The sequence below is a fragment of the Juglans microcarpa x Juglans regia genome, chromosome 2D, assembly GCF_004785595.1.
Source record: "Juglans microcarpa x Juglans regia isolate MS1-56 chromosome 2D, Jm3101_v1.0, whole genome shotgun sequence".
Classification (NCBI taxonomy): Eukaryota; Viridiplantae; Streptophyta; class Magnoliopsida; order Fagales; family Juglandaceae; genus Juglans; species Juglans microcarpa x Juglans regia.
The window spans coordinates 40,385,116-40,405,817 of record NC_054596.1 but is presented as its reverse complement, the minus strand read 5'-3'; the positions used below and the strand labels follow the sequence as shown (position 1 = coordinate 40,405,817).

At 34.2% G+C, this 20,702-nt stretch overlaps 2 protein-coding genes across 2 annotated transcripts; both read left to right on the top strand.

Annotated features, from left to right (window-relative positions):
* Window positions 1-8,701: 8,701 nt before the first annotated feature.
* Window positions 8,702-10,212, top strand: LOC121248950 (histone H2A variant 1). Its single transcript, XM_041147578.1, has 3 exons — window positions 8,702-8,830; window positions 9,324-9,450; window positions 9,638-10,212. Exons 2-3 carry the CDS (start codon window positions 9,331-9,333, stop codon window positions 9,932-9,934), a joined length of 417 nt encoding a protein of 138 aa, XP_041003512.1. The 5' UTR covers window positions 8,702-8,830; window positions 9,324-9,330; the 3' UTR covers window positions 9,935-10,212.
* A 4,148-nt stretch (window positions 10,213-14,360) lies between these two features.
* LOC121248949 (beta-carotene isomerase D27, chloroplastic-like) lies at window positions 14,361-18,582 on the top strand. Its single transcript, XM_041147577.1, has 7 exons — window positions 14,361-14,580; window positions 14,671-14,810; window positions 15,519-15,611; window positions 16,714-16,775; window positions 17,030-17,136; window positions 18,234-18,326; window positions 18,542-18,582. Exons 1-7 carry the CDS (start codon window positions 14,361-14,363, stop codon window positions 18,580-18,582), a joined length of 756 nt encoding a protein of 251 aa, XP_041003511.1.
* Window positions 18,583-20,702: the final 2,120 nt, after the last annotated feature.

Here is a 20,702-nt window from a genome sequence, read left to right as displayed (position 1 = left end):
AGGAGCTCCTTGTATATCTTAGTCATTTTCTTTTAATAAAGCAGTTCAAATTAATTGCATGTTTGCTTATAAACAAAAGGTCTAGTAATGTTGTGATCTCTTGACACTTATTCTACTGCGTACACCCCTCTACTTATATCACCTTCTAAGTTCTAAACGCGAGCCTGGTCCCGACATGCACTAAGAGTATTTATAACAAATTATTTGTGACGATAATGATTATTTATAATAAAATTAGACTCATTTTAATAAGAAATAATTATTTTTCATAAGAAATATTTTACCATAATAAATAATTTTCTTATAGTGATGTTTGCTCCTCAACAACATCTGCAAAGTGGGTACGTAGGATAAACGAGTCATATTGCATATATGCAACAATATTGTACGTATAGTAATGAGACACTTAAAATTCATAGGACTTTCAATTATGTGTTGTGCATTTAAATAATATAGTAGACTAGCACTAGCCAGCACTATATGTGAATTAAAAATTATTGACCTGTTCAGAACAGGAATCATGACATCTTACACGAAAACATCATATCGGGCCCAAGAAGCACTATTCCAAATTAGAACGAAATTTGGGGTTCAGAGTTTGCATGGGCTTAGTTAGCATTTGAGTTGAGTGAACAATAGTAAATATACTGTTTATATAGACCAATACTATTTATAAGACTTCCAGACAACATCTGGCCACTTCATGATGATCATGTAAAAGATGTATGGTGTAAATATTTTCAAATAATATTGCTTCTTTCTTATTTGAAGACTATTATACTCCACATAATTCACGTGATATAATTTAATTTTAAAAATTATAAATTTTATAAATTTAATTTTTTAAATCAAATAATGTCATGTCGTGTATGGGCTTTCAAATAGCACTACTCTTTTCTTATAGAACACAAGCACAAGGGCATATGATGATCATAGCATCATGTCTTTGTGAAAGATTTGTAGTTATATCGGTCATGAGTGTTTAGATTCCTTTCTTCTTATCAAGAAAATTATTAGAATGACACTATAATATTTACTTGTTTAAACAACTCGAAAGTTAACAATATTACTCGCCACATATAATTTAAAACCACATGCATGCAATGCAGCACAAACAATTTGAAGATCATGACTAGTTGCATCATGCCTTTCTGTTTATGTACGTAAACTTTAAGGTTCCTGCATGTATTTCGATGGAAGATCAATGTTTGGTGCATGTCTATTTTTTGTCAAATACTCTTTTATATAACTATTTGAAGCTTTTTATATTAAAAAATGTAAAAATTTAAGGGCGTAATAAGATGAATATTTTATTAGAAATAGAAAGATAGAAGAGAGCCTTGAAAATTAACTTGGCTGTTAGAATCTCAACAAGATTATTGTCCAAATTAAGGAAAATCGATGCATGATAAAGGTAAATTAATGTAAGGTGGAGTACTTGCCACGTTAATTTTTATATATATATATATATATATATGTAAAGAGTGTTTTTTTTATTTGTCGACGGTACAAAAAATGGAACGGCCAGAATATTTGTTGTTGTCCGTTTAAATATTTTAGACAACATTAAATAATTAACAATAAATGTTGTATTTCTTATTTAATGTGTTGGATTAATATACAAACTTATATAAAAGCTTTAGAATTGAAGTCTTCAAGAAGCCAAGATAAAGAAAGAAGCCAAGATACAGAGGTTGACAGTTAAGTTAGTTGGCTAGGTGGCATTATTTGTATAGTCAGATAGTAATTAGCTCGAAATTGTATATAAACATATCTCTGTACAGCAATTGTAATAAATGAATTCTATCACTGAAAAATATTATTCATTTTCTCCTCAAAGCTTTTCCTTAGTTCTCTATTTTCGATTCTCATATTAAAGAATTTTACATGGTATCATCGTGAGTATTTTTTTTTTTTCCGTTGCTTTCTTGCTTCTATGGCAAGTCCCTTTGATGATTCTTCAGATCCAAACTTTATTGCTTCTATGGAAAATTCTGCTTCCCTCTGATGATTCTTTAAGTCCATTCTATCTTCATCCCAACAAATACCCTGGAGCTATTCTTGTTTCTGGGATTTTTACTAGTGAAAATTATGTTGTTTGGAGTCGATCAATTTCCATTGCTCTAACTGTAAAGAATAAGATTGCCTTCATCGACAGAAGTCTGCTTTGACCTAATCTTGATGATACTTGCCTTTCAATTCCTTGGTTGGGAGCAAACAATCTTGTATTATCTTGGTTGATGAATTCCATTTCAAAAGAAATATGTAGTAGTCTTCTTTATTTCACCAATGCCTCTGACATCTGGGAAGAACTTAAAGTTCGATATCTGTGCAGTGATGGTCCTTGGGTTTTCACTTTGGAGAAATCTTTGAGTTCTATTTCTCAAAGCTCCAAAACTATCATTGAGTATTTTAGTGATTTTAAAACACTCTGGGATGAATACATTAGTTATTATCCTCTTCTTACTTGTCATTGTGGAGTTCTTGATACTTACACTTGTGCAATCTTAAAGAATCTTGCTAATCTTCAACAAGCAGATTATGTGATGAAGTTCTTGATTGAATTGCATGATTCTTACTCAGCTATGCACAGTCAATTGTTGTTTTTGTCTCCATTACCTTCAATGAGGAAAGTCTTTTCTCTGTTATTGCAAGAAGAAAGCCAACATTCTTTGACTAATGCTGTTGATTTTTCCCTTGACTCTCATGCCATGGCTGCTGCACAATTACCAAAGCAAATGTCCTCCAATGATTTCAAATTCTCCAAAAGAAAAGGCAAAAATTATGTGATTTGTTCTCATTGTGGGTATGCTAGCCATCTTGCTGATAAGTGTTTTCAGCTCATAGGATACCCACCAGGATGGAAAGGTCCTGGAGGCAAGAGATCTATTCCTATACAATCTGAAGGATGACTTATTCCACGATTACCCAATGCTAATAATGTTTATTCTTTGGAGCAAAATTCAAATATTCCAAAAATGATTTTTTCTCAAGAGCAAATACAAAATCTACTCACACTTGCTAATAGCTTGTCTACTTCAACAATTAATTCCAATTCAGCAGTCAATACTGCCTCTACCTTAGGTAACCATTTTACCTCTCTTTGTCATGATAATTCTTTAACCATTCATTCTCCTTGGATTCTTGATACTGGAGTAACATATCATATGATTTGTTCTCCTCACCTTTTTACCTCAATACATATACCTATAAATAATCCTTAGTCCATTTACTAAATGACAATTTTGTTCCTGTTAGTTTCACTAGAACTGTTAATCTTTCTTCTAATTTACTCTATAATGCCCTTTATGTTCCCTCTTTGAACATCAATCTTATGTCTGCTTCAAGATTGACTAAGGATAATTCCATTGGTTTGTTATTTTTCCAATCTAAATCCATTTTGCAGGATCTCAGCAAATGGAAGATGATTGGGCTTGCTAAAGTTAGAACTGGTCTATACCATTTACAAAATCTTCCTGTTGATTCAAAGAATAAATTGCTTGACTCAACCAGATTATCTTCTGTATCTTTGGTTCATACCCGCACCATTAATTCTGACATATGGCATCTTCGCTTGGGACACTTTTCTCTTTCAAGATTACAACTCATCAGTACTCTAGATTCCTCTATAAAACCAACTCACAATCATATATGTGAGATATGTCCTTTAGCTAAACTAAAGGGTTAGTTTTTCCTGTATCACATACTCATTCTGATAAAGCTTTCCAATTGATCCATTGTGACATTTGGGGCCCCTTTTCTACTGTTTCATATTCTGGTTACAAGTACTTTTTAACGATTGTAGATGATTACACACAATTTACTTGGCTTTACCTTATGAAAAAAGAAGAAGATACTCGATCCCTACTCACATATTTCATTACCTATGTTCATACTCAGTTTAGTACCAAACCCCAAACCATCAGAACAGACAATGGCCAAGAATTCAACATGCCTATTTTTTTTTATCAAAACCATGGCATAATTCATCATTTTTCCTGTATTGAAACCCCTCAACAAAATGGAAAAGTCGAAAGAAAACATCAGCATCTATTAAATGTGGCTAGATCCCTTCTTTTTCAATCCAAATTATCTTTAACCTATTGGAGTGACTGTGTATTAACTACTACACATATCATCAATCGTATTCCTTCATCTGTAATCAACAATCATACACCATATGATCTTCTCTTTCAAAAACCATCTGTCTACAATTACCTTTAAGTCATTGGTTGCTTATGTTTTGCTAGTACTATAAAAAATAATTGAGGAAAATTTCAGCCAAGAGCTACCAAATGTCTATTTCTTGGTTGTCGACCCAATATCAAAGGGTACAAGTGCTAGATCTCACCACTCTAAAAACATTTGTATTTAGAAATGTAATTTTTCATGAGTCTATTTTTCTTTCTATACTAAACACTAATCATACACCCTTTGTTTTAGGGGTGGGCAGTGGGGCCCCGCCCCCGCTGCCTTGCCCCGCTTCTGCATGGGCGAGCTGGCTACCCCGCTCCGCCCATGCGGGGGCGGGGTCCCCCGCCCCGCATGGAGAGGGCCTAGGCGGGGCGGGGGGCAGGATGACCCCAGCAGGGCCCCGCCCCCGCCCCCGCCCCCGCTCCACATATATATTTTTTATTTATATATATTAATATATAAATAAATATATTGTATATAGATATATACAATTTATTAAAAATTTAAAATTATATTCAAGTCATTGGATTCATTTGGCCTCTTAGGCCAAATCAATCCAAAATCTAACTCTAATGAGTTTAAGGTTTTTTTATATTTATAAATTTTAATTTATTATTTAAATTATATTATAATTTGAGTCTAAAAAATATTTGTAGACCAAATTTTTTTTTTTAAACACAATGGGGCGGCCTAAGCGGGGGGCCGGGCGGGGTGCGGGGGAGGGTACCCCCCGCCCCGCACCATGCGGGTATCACCCCTACTTTGTTTTCCCCAATTTTTCTCAAGTGTTTGACTCCACAATACCTGAAATTAACTTCATTTTAGTACCTATACCAGTACCTACATCAGTACCTGCTACCTTTTCATATGCATCAAACACTGTCATTTCTTCCTTTCCATCAATACCTGTATTAGTACCTGCTACTTCTTCCAATTCATCAATTACCATTTCTTCAATTAACCCCGCATCTGTACCAAATATCTCTTCCTCTTTCTCTCCAATGAACCATGAAATTACAAGCCTTAGAAGATTCGAGAGAGTCAAGCATACTGCTACATATTTGCAGGATTTTTATTGTGGCAATATGACTCAATCATCTTCAGCAACTCATACATCTTTCAGCTGCTATCTTCCATCTTCTGGTAAGCCTTATTCTATCACCCATTTATCTTTCCACTTCTAAACTATCTCTTAAACATAATACTTTTGTTTCTGCTGTTTCATCTTTGAACCTAATTCCTTCAAACAAGTTATTTCACATCATCAATGGCAAACTGCTATGACAGATGAAAGTAAAGCTCTTGAAATAAATAACACTTGGGAACTGGCTGTTTTGTCTCCAAACAAGACTGTTATAGGATGTAAATGGGTTAATCGTGTGAAATTCAAAATTGATGGAGCTGTTGAAAGACATAAAGCTAGATTAGTAGCTAAGGGGTATACTCAACAAGAAGGGCTGAATTGTTTTGACACTTACTCTCCTGTTGTAAAGATGACTACCGTGCATCTTTTACTTGCTATTGCTGCAACAAAGCATTGACATTTACATAAACTTGATGGAAATAATGTTTTTTTGTATGGAGACTTGAATGAAGAGGTCTACATACAATTACCACCAGGATATTCTTCTCCTACTGATCCTAGAGTTTGCAAACTCAAAAAGAGCCTATACGGTTTGAAACAGGCTTCAAGACAGTGGTTTTCAAAACTGACTTCATCCTTGCTTCAATTTGGATTCACTCAAGCTAAATCTGATTCATCATTATTCATAAAAAAAACATCAAAAAGTTTTATGGCTCTCTTGATCTACGTTGATGATGTTATCGTTATCTCTGATAATATTCATGATATAGCCACTGTGAAGAGTTTTTTGCATGATTCTTTCACAATTAAAGACTTGGGTGAACTTAAATATTTCTTGGGGATTGAAGTTGCTTGATCAACTAAGGGTATTACTCTATGCCAACACAAATATGCTTTGGATATTTTGCAAGATAGTGGATTTTTTGGTTCTAAGCCTGTAACATTTCCTATGGAATCCAACTTAAAGCTGAGTACAAATGATTCCTCCCCTCTTTTATCTGATCGTGCTTCATATAGAAGACTTGTTGGTCATCTATTATATTTTACAATAACTAGACCTAATCTGGCTTATTCAATGCAAGCATTAAGTTAGTTCATGGCTAATCCCAGTTCAACACATCTACAAGCTGTTGAAAGGGTTCTTTGATATATGAAGGCAACACCAGGCCAAGGGATTTTTCTGTATGCAACTTCATCTTTACATCTGAAAGCTTACTCAGACAATGATTATGGAGGATGTCTTGATACTAGAAGAAGTTTCATTGGTTTTACAGTGTTTATTGGAGATTCTTTTATATCCTATAAGTCGAAAAAACAACCAACTGTTGGTCATTCTTCTGCCAAATCTGAATATAGAGCTCTAGCTTCTACAACTTGTGAGCTTCAATGGCTAACTTATCTATTGGCTGACTTACACATTAATCATCCTCAAGCTGCTTTGCTCTACACTGATAGTAAACCAGCTTCAGACATTGATTCAAATCCCGTTCATCATGAAAGGACAAAGCACATCCAACTAGACTGTCACCTTGTTCGAGAAAAACTCCAAGAAGGTCTTATTTAAATCATCCATATCCCTTCCAAACATCAATTAGTAGATATACTCACTAAACTACTTGGTTCACTTTTTTTTTCATCATCTTATCCGCAAGACGAGAATGATTAATATCCATTCCCCTTTTAGGAGGGTGTTGGAATATACGAACTTATATAGAAGCTTTAGAATTGAAGTCTTCAAGAAGCCAATATAAAGAAAGAAGCCCAAATAAATAGGTTGACAGTTAAGTTAGTTGGCCAGGTGGCATTATTTTTATAGTCAGATAGTAATTAGCTCGAAATTGTATATAAACAGATCTTTGTACAGCAATTGTAATAAATGAATTCTAACACTGAAAAATATTATTCATTTTCTCCTCAAAGCTTTTCTTTAGTTCTCTGTTTTCGATTCTCATAATAAAGAATTTTACGTAATGTGTCTATTTCTCTCTTATATATTTGAAATGATTTTTTCCCAAATTAAGTTTAATATTAAAACTTAAGTTGATGGCAATTAGAATGTTGAGTTTGTGAATCCTTTCTTTATGTTTTAAGTTGACAGAGTAATTAATCATTTATATTCCATAATTCTTTCTTTATGACAGACACTCTGTGTGAACTAAACTTCGGCAAATTAGAATGTTGAGAATGCAAATTAAGAGGTTCAAAGATTTATGTTTTGAGTCTCATTTAATCAGCAAAATTAATGCCATAAAATTTAATGCTAAAATTTTAAATTTACACCATTAACGAGAGTTACAATTTTAACGAGAGTTATGTCATAAAATACACCATTAATACTCGTCATAATTCAATTTTAATGATGTGATAATATTTAATTATATTAACTTTTGAATTTATTACTGATAAAAAAAATTGATATTGGGGACCACATAAGCACAAATATAAAATAATAAGAAAAATTCTATATACCATACTACCATCCCACTTTGATCATACTAAGTAGTATGTGGCATATTTATCACCATTAAATGATCATTTATTACATTTTTTTTATCATCTGATGGTCATAAATGTGCCACATACTACTTAATATTATCAAAATAGGATAAGAGTGTATTGTATAACATTACTCATAAAATAATTGTATCTATAACATTGAGAAGTGTTATTTGAAGATATTTACATCACATATTATACTACCTACGTGGCATAATTTGATTTGGAATATAAATTTACCATTTACAAATCAAATTATGCTATGTAGATGCATGTGTGTGGTGTAAAGACTTTTAAATAATATTTCTCATTTTAACATTTTCTACTTAATAAAATTAAAGTCTTAAACTATCAAGAATTGTAATTTTTTTTTTTTTTTTGGTCTTAAATGTAGTTTTAGTTCCTAAATTTTCATATGATTGCCAAAAACAAAAAAAAAAAAATCCTCCCTGAATTTCTAACATTTTCTATTTATTCAACTACCAAGAATTGGACTTGCGATTTTTTTTTTTTTCAATTAAATCCTCCCACCTAACTCTATGTTAAGAGTTACTAATGGTGTAAATGTGACATGTAAATAAATAAGTCAATTCTTAGGAAAAGTTAAATACACAAATTTTAAAGAATTTAAAATGTTTTTATATATATTTTAAAATTATATATTGACTTTTTAAAAGGTTCGAGTATTTTTAAATAATTTTTCAAGTTGTAAAAATATTTTATTAGTTTTTAATGAGATGAGTGTTATGTGAATACCATGAGTCGAGTTTTTTATGACGATACTAATTTAATCCTATTTATTTTTAGGCCCTGGAAATTTGATAACGTGGCGCGTGCTAAAAAGAGTCGTTGAAAATTTGAAAACAACGAAAATGAGGGGTTTTCCCACCCAAAACAGACCGCGCTTCCTTTCGATCTCATCGCATTCAAATACAAAATATTTTGTTAGAAAATATAAATAAATAAACCTTAAAACTTTTTCCACTTCCTCTCATTTTCCGTTCCTCCCACACTACGCTTTCCTACGTCTTCTACTTCGCTCTCCAGCGCTCTCAGGTCTCTCTCTCTCTCTCTCCCCCTATTGTTTTGATTTTTCTTTTCTTTTATGGATTTTGTGAGAAAAGGTTCTGGTGTCAGATACTTTGATTTTAACTTCCCTCTTACATTTCATGTTCACGGCTTTCTCACCCTTCACTTCGGTTACTTTGTATGACAAATTTCTTTTGTATTGCGTTTACATATATTCTGGACCTCATCAACTCTGTTTTGATTTTCTTTGGTTTGGTTGATTGACGCATCCAGATCTGGTAGACTAACAAGTCAAACCTCATTTAGATGGATTTTTTTTCATGTCCTAATTTTCCACCCTATTAAGCTTGTTTGCCCCTAAATTTTGGAGGATATTTGTTCCATTTTTTTCTTGTCTTCTTCTCGTTGATAAAACTCGAAAATTGTGTTTATCTTTTACTCGCAAATGTATGCCATTGTTCATATCAATGTCAACTTTGTTATTTTTGTTTGCAAATCTAAAAACGAACCGAAATAATAGGTGAGAAATGGCGGGTAAAGGAGGAAAGGGGCTCTTGGCTGCAAAGACCACCGCCGCTAACAAGGACAAGGATAAGGAAAAAGACAAGAAAAGACCCGTTTCCAAGTCGTCTCGTGCCGGGATCCAGGCATTTCTTCTTCCTACGTGACAATTTTAATTGATTAATATCGTAATATTCTTTGTTTGGTATTTGCCTCACATCAGTTCTGCATAGAGTATTTCCCAGAATGAATAAAACAAATCATTGGGTATCTATGGTATGTTTCTGATCTTGTTGATGGTGTCTGTTCTGCTTTTGCATCGTGGGCGTGTAGTTTCCGGTGGGCCGGATTCATCGGCACCTGAAAACCCGGATCTCTGCGAATGGGCGAGTTGGGGCCACCGCTGCTGTGTACTTGGCTTCCATTTTGGAGTACCTGACTGCGGAGGTGCTCGAGCTGGCTGGAAACGCAAGCAAGGATTTGAAGGTGAAGAGAATCACACCCAGGCATCTGCAGCTGGCTATTAGGGGAGACGAGGAGCTTGACACTCTGATCAAAGGAACCATTGCTGGAGGTGGAGTCATCCCCCACATCCACAAATCCCTCATCAACAAAACCTCTAAAGATTAGGTCTATTTGTAGCTGATTTTCAAATAGCGAATTTTAACTGTAGGCTAATGTGTTTGGTTTGTGAGACATTTTCAGCCTTCTCGATGTATGTTTAGATCAGCTAGCTAGGTTAGTATACACATGGGCTAATCTTTTATGTCTGTTCTAAGGTAGGAGTTGCTGTTTGTTTAATTTGGTCTTGAATGTGGTTATCTTAACCACATTTGACTATTTGACTATCACCTATGAGTCTGAATTATGTTTTCTGCATCTAATATTTAATGATTGCTTCAGGTTTATTTTGTTTGGTTCTGTAATTGTCCACACAAGTTAGAGTTGTAATAGCATTTTCTTGGACAAGAATGCTAATGCTGATCATAAATTGCTTTCGGTCTTGTTTGTTCTGTTGTTGCATGTTGTCTTTGTTTTTACTTCCCAGAACGACCACTACTTTTATGAGTTTTGTATGTATCCTCTTGATTTTCTTCTTCAGAGATTTGATCTGTTCGATTGTAGTTAGTTTAGGCTTTGTTTGGATGTTAAGATGAGTTGAATTGAGTTGATTTGTAAATAGTAATATTTTATGGGTTTTATTGAGATGTTTTTAATTTTTTTAAGTTGAGATGAGTTTAATGTTTTAGCTTGAAATTTATGAAATAGTTTGAGATGTGTTTAATTTTTTTACGGGAAGTTTAAAGAGATAGTGTATCTCATCAATAATTAATTTAAGATGAATTGAGATGATTTGAGCTTAGTTTAACAGTGAACCTTAATTTTTTAACGATTTTGTTGGGTTGGCTCTTACTGAGATCTGAACCCTAGATTCCTGACTTCGATTTCAATGTGGTCTTTAATTTTGGCTCTGCATGTACAGCCTCTTGGAGTTGGAATCAAAGTTGGTATTTTTACTCGAGCTTGAATGTGTTTTACATTCTCTTATATATATTATGTTTTAAAATGAAAGTATTTTTATAAGTTATTTTACCATGATACTGTTCATTTAAAATATGTGTACGTAACAATGTTTTGAATACCGTACCGGACACCGTACCGGTCAAGGCACTGGAACGAAATATTTCGGTACCGGTACCGTTTCGGGGTAGCGTTTCGGGATAACATTTCGGGATAGTCGATCTATAAATAAATTATATATATAAATATATATATAAATTATATTCTAAAATAATAGTCTATATATAAATAAATTATATACAAATACATATATATATAAATTATAAATAGTCTAGTCTGAATTGAGGGTTAAAAAATAAGTTTGTAGTTTGAAAAAACGAAAAAAAAAAAAAAAAAACACAGGCCGAAATATCGGCCGGTACCGGCCGAAATATAGGCCGGTACAGACCGAAATTTAGGTCGGTATGACCGGTACCGGCCGGTACGGCCGGTATTTTGGCCGGTACGGAACAGGTATAGTACCTGTACCGGCCGGACGGCCGAAACGAAAAATTTCGGCCGTACCGGCCGGTACGGTACGAAATTTAAAACTGTGGTACGTAAAGAATCGTAAAAAAGTTGTATATCTATTATTATTATTTTAGATAGTAATATATTTTTATCTGATCTTATTTCATTTTAATATCTAAGCATTACAAATATATATTTTTCAATTTCAAATTTTCAGTCTTTTTATTTGTTCATTGAATTTTTTTAAATTTTCAAATAAAATATAACAAATAATTTAATTTTTTTAAATTTTAAAATAAAAATAAAGATATAAAAGTTTTATTCAATTTTTTTCTCTTATTTCTTAAAATCTTATAAAATTTTTAATTTAAGTCATTTTATTATTATTTATAAAGTTTTTTATTATTATTCACATATTATCTTATTTTTATTTAAAACCCTTTTACATACATTTTGGGCAATCTTTTTAGTGCCTATTTCAAGCCTTGTGGCCCGGTTGCTGAGCCTTTTTTGGGCTGCTCTTTGTTTTCGAGAAAATTACAATAACTCAGAAAACTGTTGGAACTACAAAGATAATTACAACTCAAAAAATAATCATTTTGAGAGTCTGCTGTTAATGCGGAAATTTTTTGAGAGAATATAATTCTGATGCTGAAAATATGTTTAAATTGAGGTGATTAGTGATTTTTATAAATGAATAATTTTTTTCATCAGTTACTATTTATTATTTTTCACTTCAAATCTTATAAAAAACACATTCACATCCAATTTTTAGTCTACTACGATGAAATGCATTCCATATCTACTTTTGAATTATTTTTTTAAAAAACAAAGAAATGATCTTGGGATGATGGAAAGTGAACATTTACAAAATGAAATAAGAGCATAATCAAAAAAATTCTCAACAAAAAATTTCTCTTATTCAAAGCAAGGTTTTAAAAATTGTTCCATTTTAGTTGGATTTGTCGGAATTTTTCGTGTCGGAACAGTAACCGGCAAGGTGTGATGAGTTGTTCTATTTTGACTCAAATTTTGGCCGTTCTGGCTTATTTCGGTCCATTCTAGTCGAATTCTGGTGTTTCGGCTGGAACACATATTCTGATTCAGAATTGGGCTAAATGAAAATTTGAAAAATATTCTGAAAAAAAGGGTAAACTTGTAAAAGCCTCAACCCTTTTCATCACATATATATATATATATATATATATATATATATATATATGTATCATTTTCTATACAAGCAAGTTAAAGCCCTTAAAACCCTACAAAAAAGAAATAAATACTCAAAAAATGTTAATACATGAATTGAAGTAAAGTAAATGGGTGAGAGAGGCAATTAGACCTGATCATTTTTTGCAAGATAATTAGAAACAACGGATTGCAAGAAGAGGCTCATGATAGCGTATATGTACTGTGTTTTTTTATGAAGATATTTGATTCTTTCTTAGCAGTGTGATTGAGAACTAATTACAACTTAGAAATATTATTGAGTTTTTCAAATATGTATATTTGTAAGACTTATATTGATATTATTTTAGAATATAAATTTTCTATATATTGACTATCTCGAAACGGTATACGAAAACGTACTAGTATCAAAATATTCCGTTCCAATATTTCAATTGGAATGGTCACCGGAACAAAATTCAAAATTTTGATTCAAAGTGTTCCTTTCTACTGGGAGGTGAGTACCCTCCATGAAAAGGTACTCTTTTTTTTTTTTTTGTCAAAAATGTAAAAGATGAACATAAAAGGGAAGAAAATAACCTTGATTATTTTAAGATATTAAGAAATAAAGTATAAAACATAGATAATGAAAGGTGGACAAGATTTACTAATGCGAGAGTCAATATCCATTATCGTGTAAAGATATTAAGGCTACATCTTTTATTATTGTTTTTATTAATGAGATCCAACCTGCTGGTTTAGGATAAGGTAGAAAGAATTTGACTCGACTTCCAACCTTGTTTAGGATGCGAAAGGGATCCCTCCACTCTGCCCCCTTTAGCCGCCCTCAACGGCTCAACCCCCTCCCCGGCCTCTTATTTGATCTTAGGTCGAGAAGGGATCATTTTCTTATCTTGGAGAACCTCTTTGCGCGCATAAGCTGAGTCACAGGAAGGGATCTCTTTCCCCTCCTACCTACAATTAGTTATGTAAAATTATCATTTATTCTAAAAATTTTAGTTGGTGGAATATGTAGATTTTATTATTTATTTTATATTTTAATACTCCCTCTCAGGTGTGGACCGGACTCCTATTTTAATAGATGACCCAACACGTGAAATATTTAATTAGATAGAAGTAGAGTGTAGAGTTAATATTCGAACTCAGAACTTCTACTTTGATACTATGTAAAATTATTACTTATTTTAAAAGTTGAAACTGATAGAAAGATGTAATTATTTATTTTATATTTTAACTGAGCTACCAATTTATGTGGGGTGTGTGCCCATAACATAATACAAGAGACGCATCTATGACTTCAGTTTTAACCGAACCCAAACCAGTCTCGAGGAAAAATCCAAAAGCTTAATCTGAACTAGCATGCATATACATATACATATACAGATATATTTATATATACGCATGCATGCATGCATGTATAGACATTTATAGTTAATGGGGGTCTAGGCAATGACCTTACCCTGCATCTGTTCTCATATATCAAAGGGAAAATACAATTTTGAATACACCCCATTGGCTAACTATTCTTGTTTGTACCAATCCGGAGGCAGCTTCATTACATTGACCCTGCAATTAACATGCAAATGGGGGCGGCTAGCGGCCACCAATTAAGCTTATAAAGAAGTCAAAACGCTACGCACCAAAAAGCATCTTTATTAAACATATTAATGCTCGAGGGATGATGTGTGCATGACTCCAAACTAAGGATCTTTAGCATGGCTTCCCTCGAAATTCTCCTCATGCAGTCTTTGTTTTTATTTGCTCGGAGGTTCTACATGTAACTCGTACCATTCACTATTCAGGCTTTCATCAGACTCTCTGTCTCTCTCTCTCTGAAATGGATGCAAATTATTTTCTTGCTCAGAGCAGGAGCCCTCTCTCAACTTTGGCTCGCCGGAGGCACCCTTGTAAACCAGTATGCTCTCCTGTTCTTGCCGTGCTCATGAGGCCCTCGGAAAACGTAACAAAAGAAGCAAGAAAGACTAACTTCTATAATGATAACTGGTTCGATCAGATAGCCATAAACCATCTATCCCAGAGTGTTCAAGCTGCAACAGGTTCATTTCTGTCTCATGTATCAGTTTTTGTGGGATATTATATATGCATGGACTAAGAAAAACTAATCATGAAAGTTTATATATTTACAGGGTTAAGGAACAGCAAGAGTGGCTATGAAAGCTTGGTGGAGGCAGCTCGAGTGGCATCACAAAACTTTAATCCAATTCAACAACGTGAAGTGGTCATTCACGCCCTCGAGAGAGCCTTCCCAAGGCCAATCCTCTCTTTGGCAAGTCCATTTACTTTTCAATTTCTTCAAAAAACTAGTGTAGAAGAAAAGGATTTATTCTCATGCATTCGACTCAACTCTAGCTTCTTATTTTTCTCCATGAGGAACTGTGGAGACGATTTTTTATCACGTTTTCCAGAACCCAGTTATGCAGATGCAATATTTTCAACCTGATCAGTGCAGGTTGATACAAGAGGACGATCCAGATTATCTTGTTTTCCTTCAATGTTCATTACAATTTTCAGTTGTAGTTCAACACTTCTGAATTCTGTCTCCTCAGAAACAAAAGAAAGAAAAAGGCATTCGCCAATCTAATGTACTGCAAATCCACAACAGCTAGTTTGGATTTTTTGCATTGAAATTTAGTACCCACAAGCAGTGTTGCAATTTTTTGAGGCTAGAAACTTAGAATTCCAACAATTTTAATGTAAAAAGCTAGCCAACTCGAGAAAACTCAGGAAAGCTGCAAATTAAACTGGAGATGTGCTTTGTATTAATCGTTCTTTGAGACTGAGCTTTCAAGATGTGTGCTTAATTTATGCCGTCGATTGAAAAGATTCCTGCACAAACCCATGTCTCATATATAAGTCGTTACATGGATTTTAGTAGTGCTAATTTCTTATATTTTATTTTGAAACATGATTTATTATATGCTTTGTTAGTTAATGATCATTCACTAATTCTTGATGTCTTTGTGACCGATGACAGATAAAGACACTGCTACCCCAATCTAAATTAGCAAGGGAATATTTTGCAGCCTTCACCACTGTGTTTTTTGCTTGGCTAGTGGGATACTGCGAGGTAAGGATAGAATATTATTTTTAAATATATGTGAAATTACTCTGGCACCTTTTTTAGTACAAATTTATTATGAAATACTCATGAGAAAACACGAACAAGCTAGGTAATAGGAACAGGAGGGGATGCAACGTGCACCATGTTAGATTGAGAGTCATCCACGACTCATCATTAATTGATGAGTATAATTTGACAGTGACTTAAAGAAAACAAAAATACATGTGAATGAGTACCTGACAAGGCGACAGGTTAAAATCTGTGACATAATGCTCCTTAAACAACATAGGCATGCATTTGCAACAGTGTGTAATGCAGACAAGTAATTAGTCCAGCATAGTTTTTCATGGTATTGGAACATTAATGAGAAATGTTGTTCATCATTCTCTTGCGTGGCATTAAATAATTGGAAAACTATGTACTCCTTTTAACTTATCAGCCAATCATTTGATGCCGCGTCGGGGATGACGAATAACATTTTTCTAATAGTAGATCAGATGGGAGAGGAGTTGATTTGGAAAACTTGACAGATTAGCTCCTCTGGTTCTGCCAAGCATTGCATTTCACCACTGGCATTTGCTTCTGTTCATAATATTAAGCGGAGCACAAATTATATCCATGTAGCAAGTGGCATCTCAAGTGATTAAGATGATGCGTGAATAATTATCTTGCATCATCATTCAAAATCAATAGGCCCTGTTTGGATTCAGAGATGAGTTGAGATGGTTTTAAATGAGTTGAATTAAATATTGTTAAAATATTATTTTTTTAATATTATTATTGTTTTGAGATTTGAAAAAGTTGAATTGTTTATTATATTTTGTGTGAGAATTTAAAAAAATTGTAATGATGAGATGAGTTTCCAATCCAAACCAGTTAGAGTCAATATTGGTCTGGTTCACATTCATGGAAGCACCAGTCTTGAAAATTTTTGCCTTTGCATTGCCTTCAACTGTTAGAATTTCATCCTTTTGGGATCAATCACTAACAAATGTGCAGGCACACACATAATGCATGCATAAATGCAGAGCAATCTGCAAATAAGATCCTGATACAAGATTGTTCATCGAATCTAACTGGAGTCACCTTATAAATTTCACAAAATAAGGTAAGGGAGTCGGAGCTCAACGGAAGAAGAGAGAGGAATGTAGTCCACATAAAAAAGTGCAGGTAACTTTAGCTTCACCCTTCTCTGTATACTGTGAATATCGACTCAAGACTATGCCCCACCTCACCAACCTAAGACACTTCCATGTAAGACAATCCGCTCCAATGATTGTGTCACCCCTAGAGTATTCTTCTCTCTCGCCATCATGACCATCGTGATCATCAGCAAATTTGTTACCAATGTCAAAATCATCTTGATTTCACCAAGCCTTGGCATCTTCCACGTAATCCTCTAATATTGTCCTTCAAAGTTGCAGGTTTTTGGAGGAGACCAATTGTGTGGGAATGTGTATTAATCTCTGCAAAATGCCATCCCAAGCCTTTATCAAGGACTCCCTGGGAATGCCAGTCAATATGGTCCCTAGTAAGTATCCCCATCTAGCTTCTAAATGCTTGCAGCAAGCACAATCTTAAATACTCAGTAATGAGCCAAATTATCAACATCTTGTTTGTTTGGGAAATTTTGGTAAATTGCATATAGACAGAGAGGAAGGATTTGTTAGGTGGTCTTGGGCCTCTCTCAACCCCAAAAGCTAGCTCGAGGGGTGAGACTTTCCCTCATACTTATAAACTGAGCACCAGCCCCTTCCACAACAAATGTAGGACAACTCCAACAATCTTCCCCTCACACATCGGGCCCTGGATCAGAGCAGTGACAATCTGTTTCTTCTGCGGATTGTTGGTAAACTTGAGCTCTGATATCAGTTTTGGATGGTCTTGGGTCTTTCTCAACCCCAAAGGCTAGCTCAAGGGGTGAGGCTTTCCCTCACACATATAAACTGACTACTAGCCCCTTCCACAATAGATGTGGGACAACCCCAACAGGATTCTCCACTAAGTTAATATAAAAATTGGATTTATTTATTTTTTCTACTTCATTCTTATTAGGAGAACTAGAACAGGAAAAGTGGCTATCTAAGATATGAAAACCTTAAATTTCCTCTTAAAAGGAAAATTAGTATACAGAAAAAGGAACAAAGATCAATGAAAGAAAAACGACTTCTAGTTGGAACTGTAGCATTTCCTGCACTAAAGAAGTGGAGGCCACGCTCATCATGTCAATGGAGGGCCCCGAGTATTAGCCACTTAGGGTACAAAGCTGCATGTAGACCCATCCAAGTTTGGTGAGAATTCTAGCACTTAACAACATATGATTACATATTTTTGCTGGTGAGATTACTACCTGAATTCCTAATCGTGACTCAAAACATTCATGATTAGTGCTCTACACTGCATTGTATAATGAAAGACACTAAATTTGTCTGTTTCTCATGAAGCCAATTATCCTTCAATTAGCTATCCCATGTGCAACTTACCACAAGAATCCAAAAGCACCCACTGAAAGCACTTAAGTTGAACATTAGTCACATGTGTGCGAGTCAATTGTTTAAAAGCATATGATCACTAACTCTTACAATCTTTGAACGGTAACACAATTATGCTGTACCTTCTGATTTGCAGATTTTGATGATATGAGTTGCGAGATGATATTTGGTCAGGATTCTCCAGCTTCAACCGATGATCCAGCACTCAAGCAACCATGCTATAAACAATGTAGTAATTCAAAACCCCTTCACCTGGAACTGAATGCTTATATATTTCTGGTTCTTCCCAGTTCTTTAAAAATCACCATGCTTTAACACTTACGATGAATCTACATACTTGCGCTTTTAAAAATCGCCGAAGGCACTGCCAGTTGGATAGAACTTGACAATAAGTCATACTGGAAATAAGATTCTGACTCTTATTTATGAACATGATTCATGCAGGCAAAGCAAAGCAGAAACACAGCATGAAGTGCTCCACTTGATGCAGAAGGGAGGATATTTGTTTTTGGTAAAGATCATCATTCTACTTCTGAATGAGGATTCTCATATCGTTCCATTTTACTCTCTATGTAATAAACTTGTATATAGTGCTTATTTAAGTTTTTTTTTTAAAATTCCATATCATTCTTCTGCAGCAAAAAAGTTACTTCCATCCATTCAGGCATCAATAACCAAATTGGTTTTTCTAACCAAGACCATGCAAAGATAATCATAGACGGGGACAAATAAATAAAGAGAATATATATATATATATATATATATATATATATGACTACCATCATATGAAGATGCATAAGCCACTACCGACAGTAAAAGTAAAGTATCACCTAACCAGAATTTTATTAATTGAAATACCTAATATATAACTAGGGGTCTATCATGAAGTTAATTATTTGGCTATTAGTAATTAAAAGGTGTCTGTCTTTTAACTGTCAAAAAGGGTCGAGAGAACTTGTGTTCAGCAAAGGCATGCTCCTAAGCAATGATTTGTGATTGTGCAGCCAACGTCAAGTTCAGTAATGTTTGCCATCACCGGGTTCTGTTGCTTCCAAGCTGTTTTGTAAACACACCACTTACTTTGGGACTTAGAATAGTAATAAAAAAAAACTCAAAGCATAAAGACTTTTTTATGCAGCTATGCTAGCTGATGTAGTGGGCTTCTACATTGGTGATGTGCTTAGTGTGTCAATAAACAGGTTTCTAAATAAACTTTGGTTCCAATATTCCATTGGAAAAAAAGTTCTGCATTTGGAGTTGAAAAATGATAAATAGTATATGTCTAGAGTCTTAATCAGATGAACTTGCTGCTCAAGCAAGCAATTAAGAGGGTTTGTAGATCCTAGATCAAGCAAGCAACCATCAGTTGGTCAAAAAAATTCATTGTGCATGAGATTGGTGAAATATGGAAGAAAAATAAATCTAAAGTTTCAGATTATCAGTTGAAGAACAACTGTATTAATTAAAATATGGTTTTATGATAAAGTGGATAAATCATAGATTGAACATGCAACTCATATGAAAAACTGAGAGGTTAATGGTGTCAACTCAAGAACTTCTTCTTCAACCACATGAGGCTCATTAATCATTCGCTGCAGCGTCAACTGCCAACATGAAGCAATAACAAGAATGATCAAGCTACACACCAGAAAAATGAAAAATATATATATATATATATGTATGTATCTAAAATTGAATAGCTTTTTCTCCAAATGCAAAGTGCTGAGCGATTACTTTAAAATTCAGATATTTAGAGCCTCAAGTGGTTTCTTTGCAAAGTTTTGAGGCTTGAACTTGGATTTTAGCATTTTACTCTAATAGGAAAGCCAACCAACTTCCTTGTTAGGAGAAGTGTTTGAACAAGATTTATTGTACGGTGTAAGGTCCGCAGAGGTGGACCAAGAGTGTTTCCCACCTTTGTTATGCTTGAAGTGACAGGGCCAAGAATCCTCTGCAGTCGTTTCTGTCTCATTTGGAGTGTGACCGAGTGCCCCTACCCACTTTGACCCATCTAAAGTTCGGCTGAATGTGGATTTTCTTCATAATAATATTTTGAAGTTCTTTTTAGGTGTCCAAATGTGCGACAACAGATTGAGTGGTAGGACAAGGTGCATTTGTGGGCTACAGTGACTTTTTAAAAAAAAAAAAAAAAAAAATCTATGCAGACCAGATTTGGATATTCAATGAACAGGTTATGAAGTGGGAAGCATCAAGGCTATGTTCATTTGAAATCATGGATCCGTTTCTGATAGAGAAATCATTAGCATTTCAATAGAAACTATGAATATAAAAACAAACATCTGAACTCTGGAGTTTGGAGGGCTGCCAATATGTTGACAGAGAAAGAACCTTGAAACCCCAAATTGTCAATCAATGTCACTACCGCATGGCCTCAACATGATATCCCGTTTGTCTTCAAACTAGTAATTGTGGCATCATTAAGATTTGTTTGAAAGTCTGAAGATTGACTTTGGAACCAATAAGCCTAGAGTAACGGCTTGTTAAAGGCTAGGTGCAGGTTTCAGATCCTATCAACCACCAAGAAACAGTAAATCACTTGTATGTTCATTTGGAACATTCTTTTTCATCTAATCTGTAGGCCATG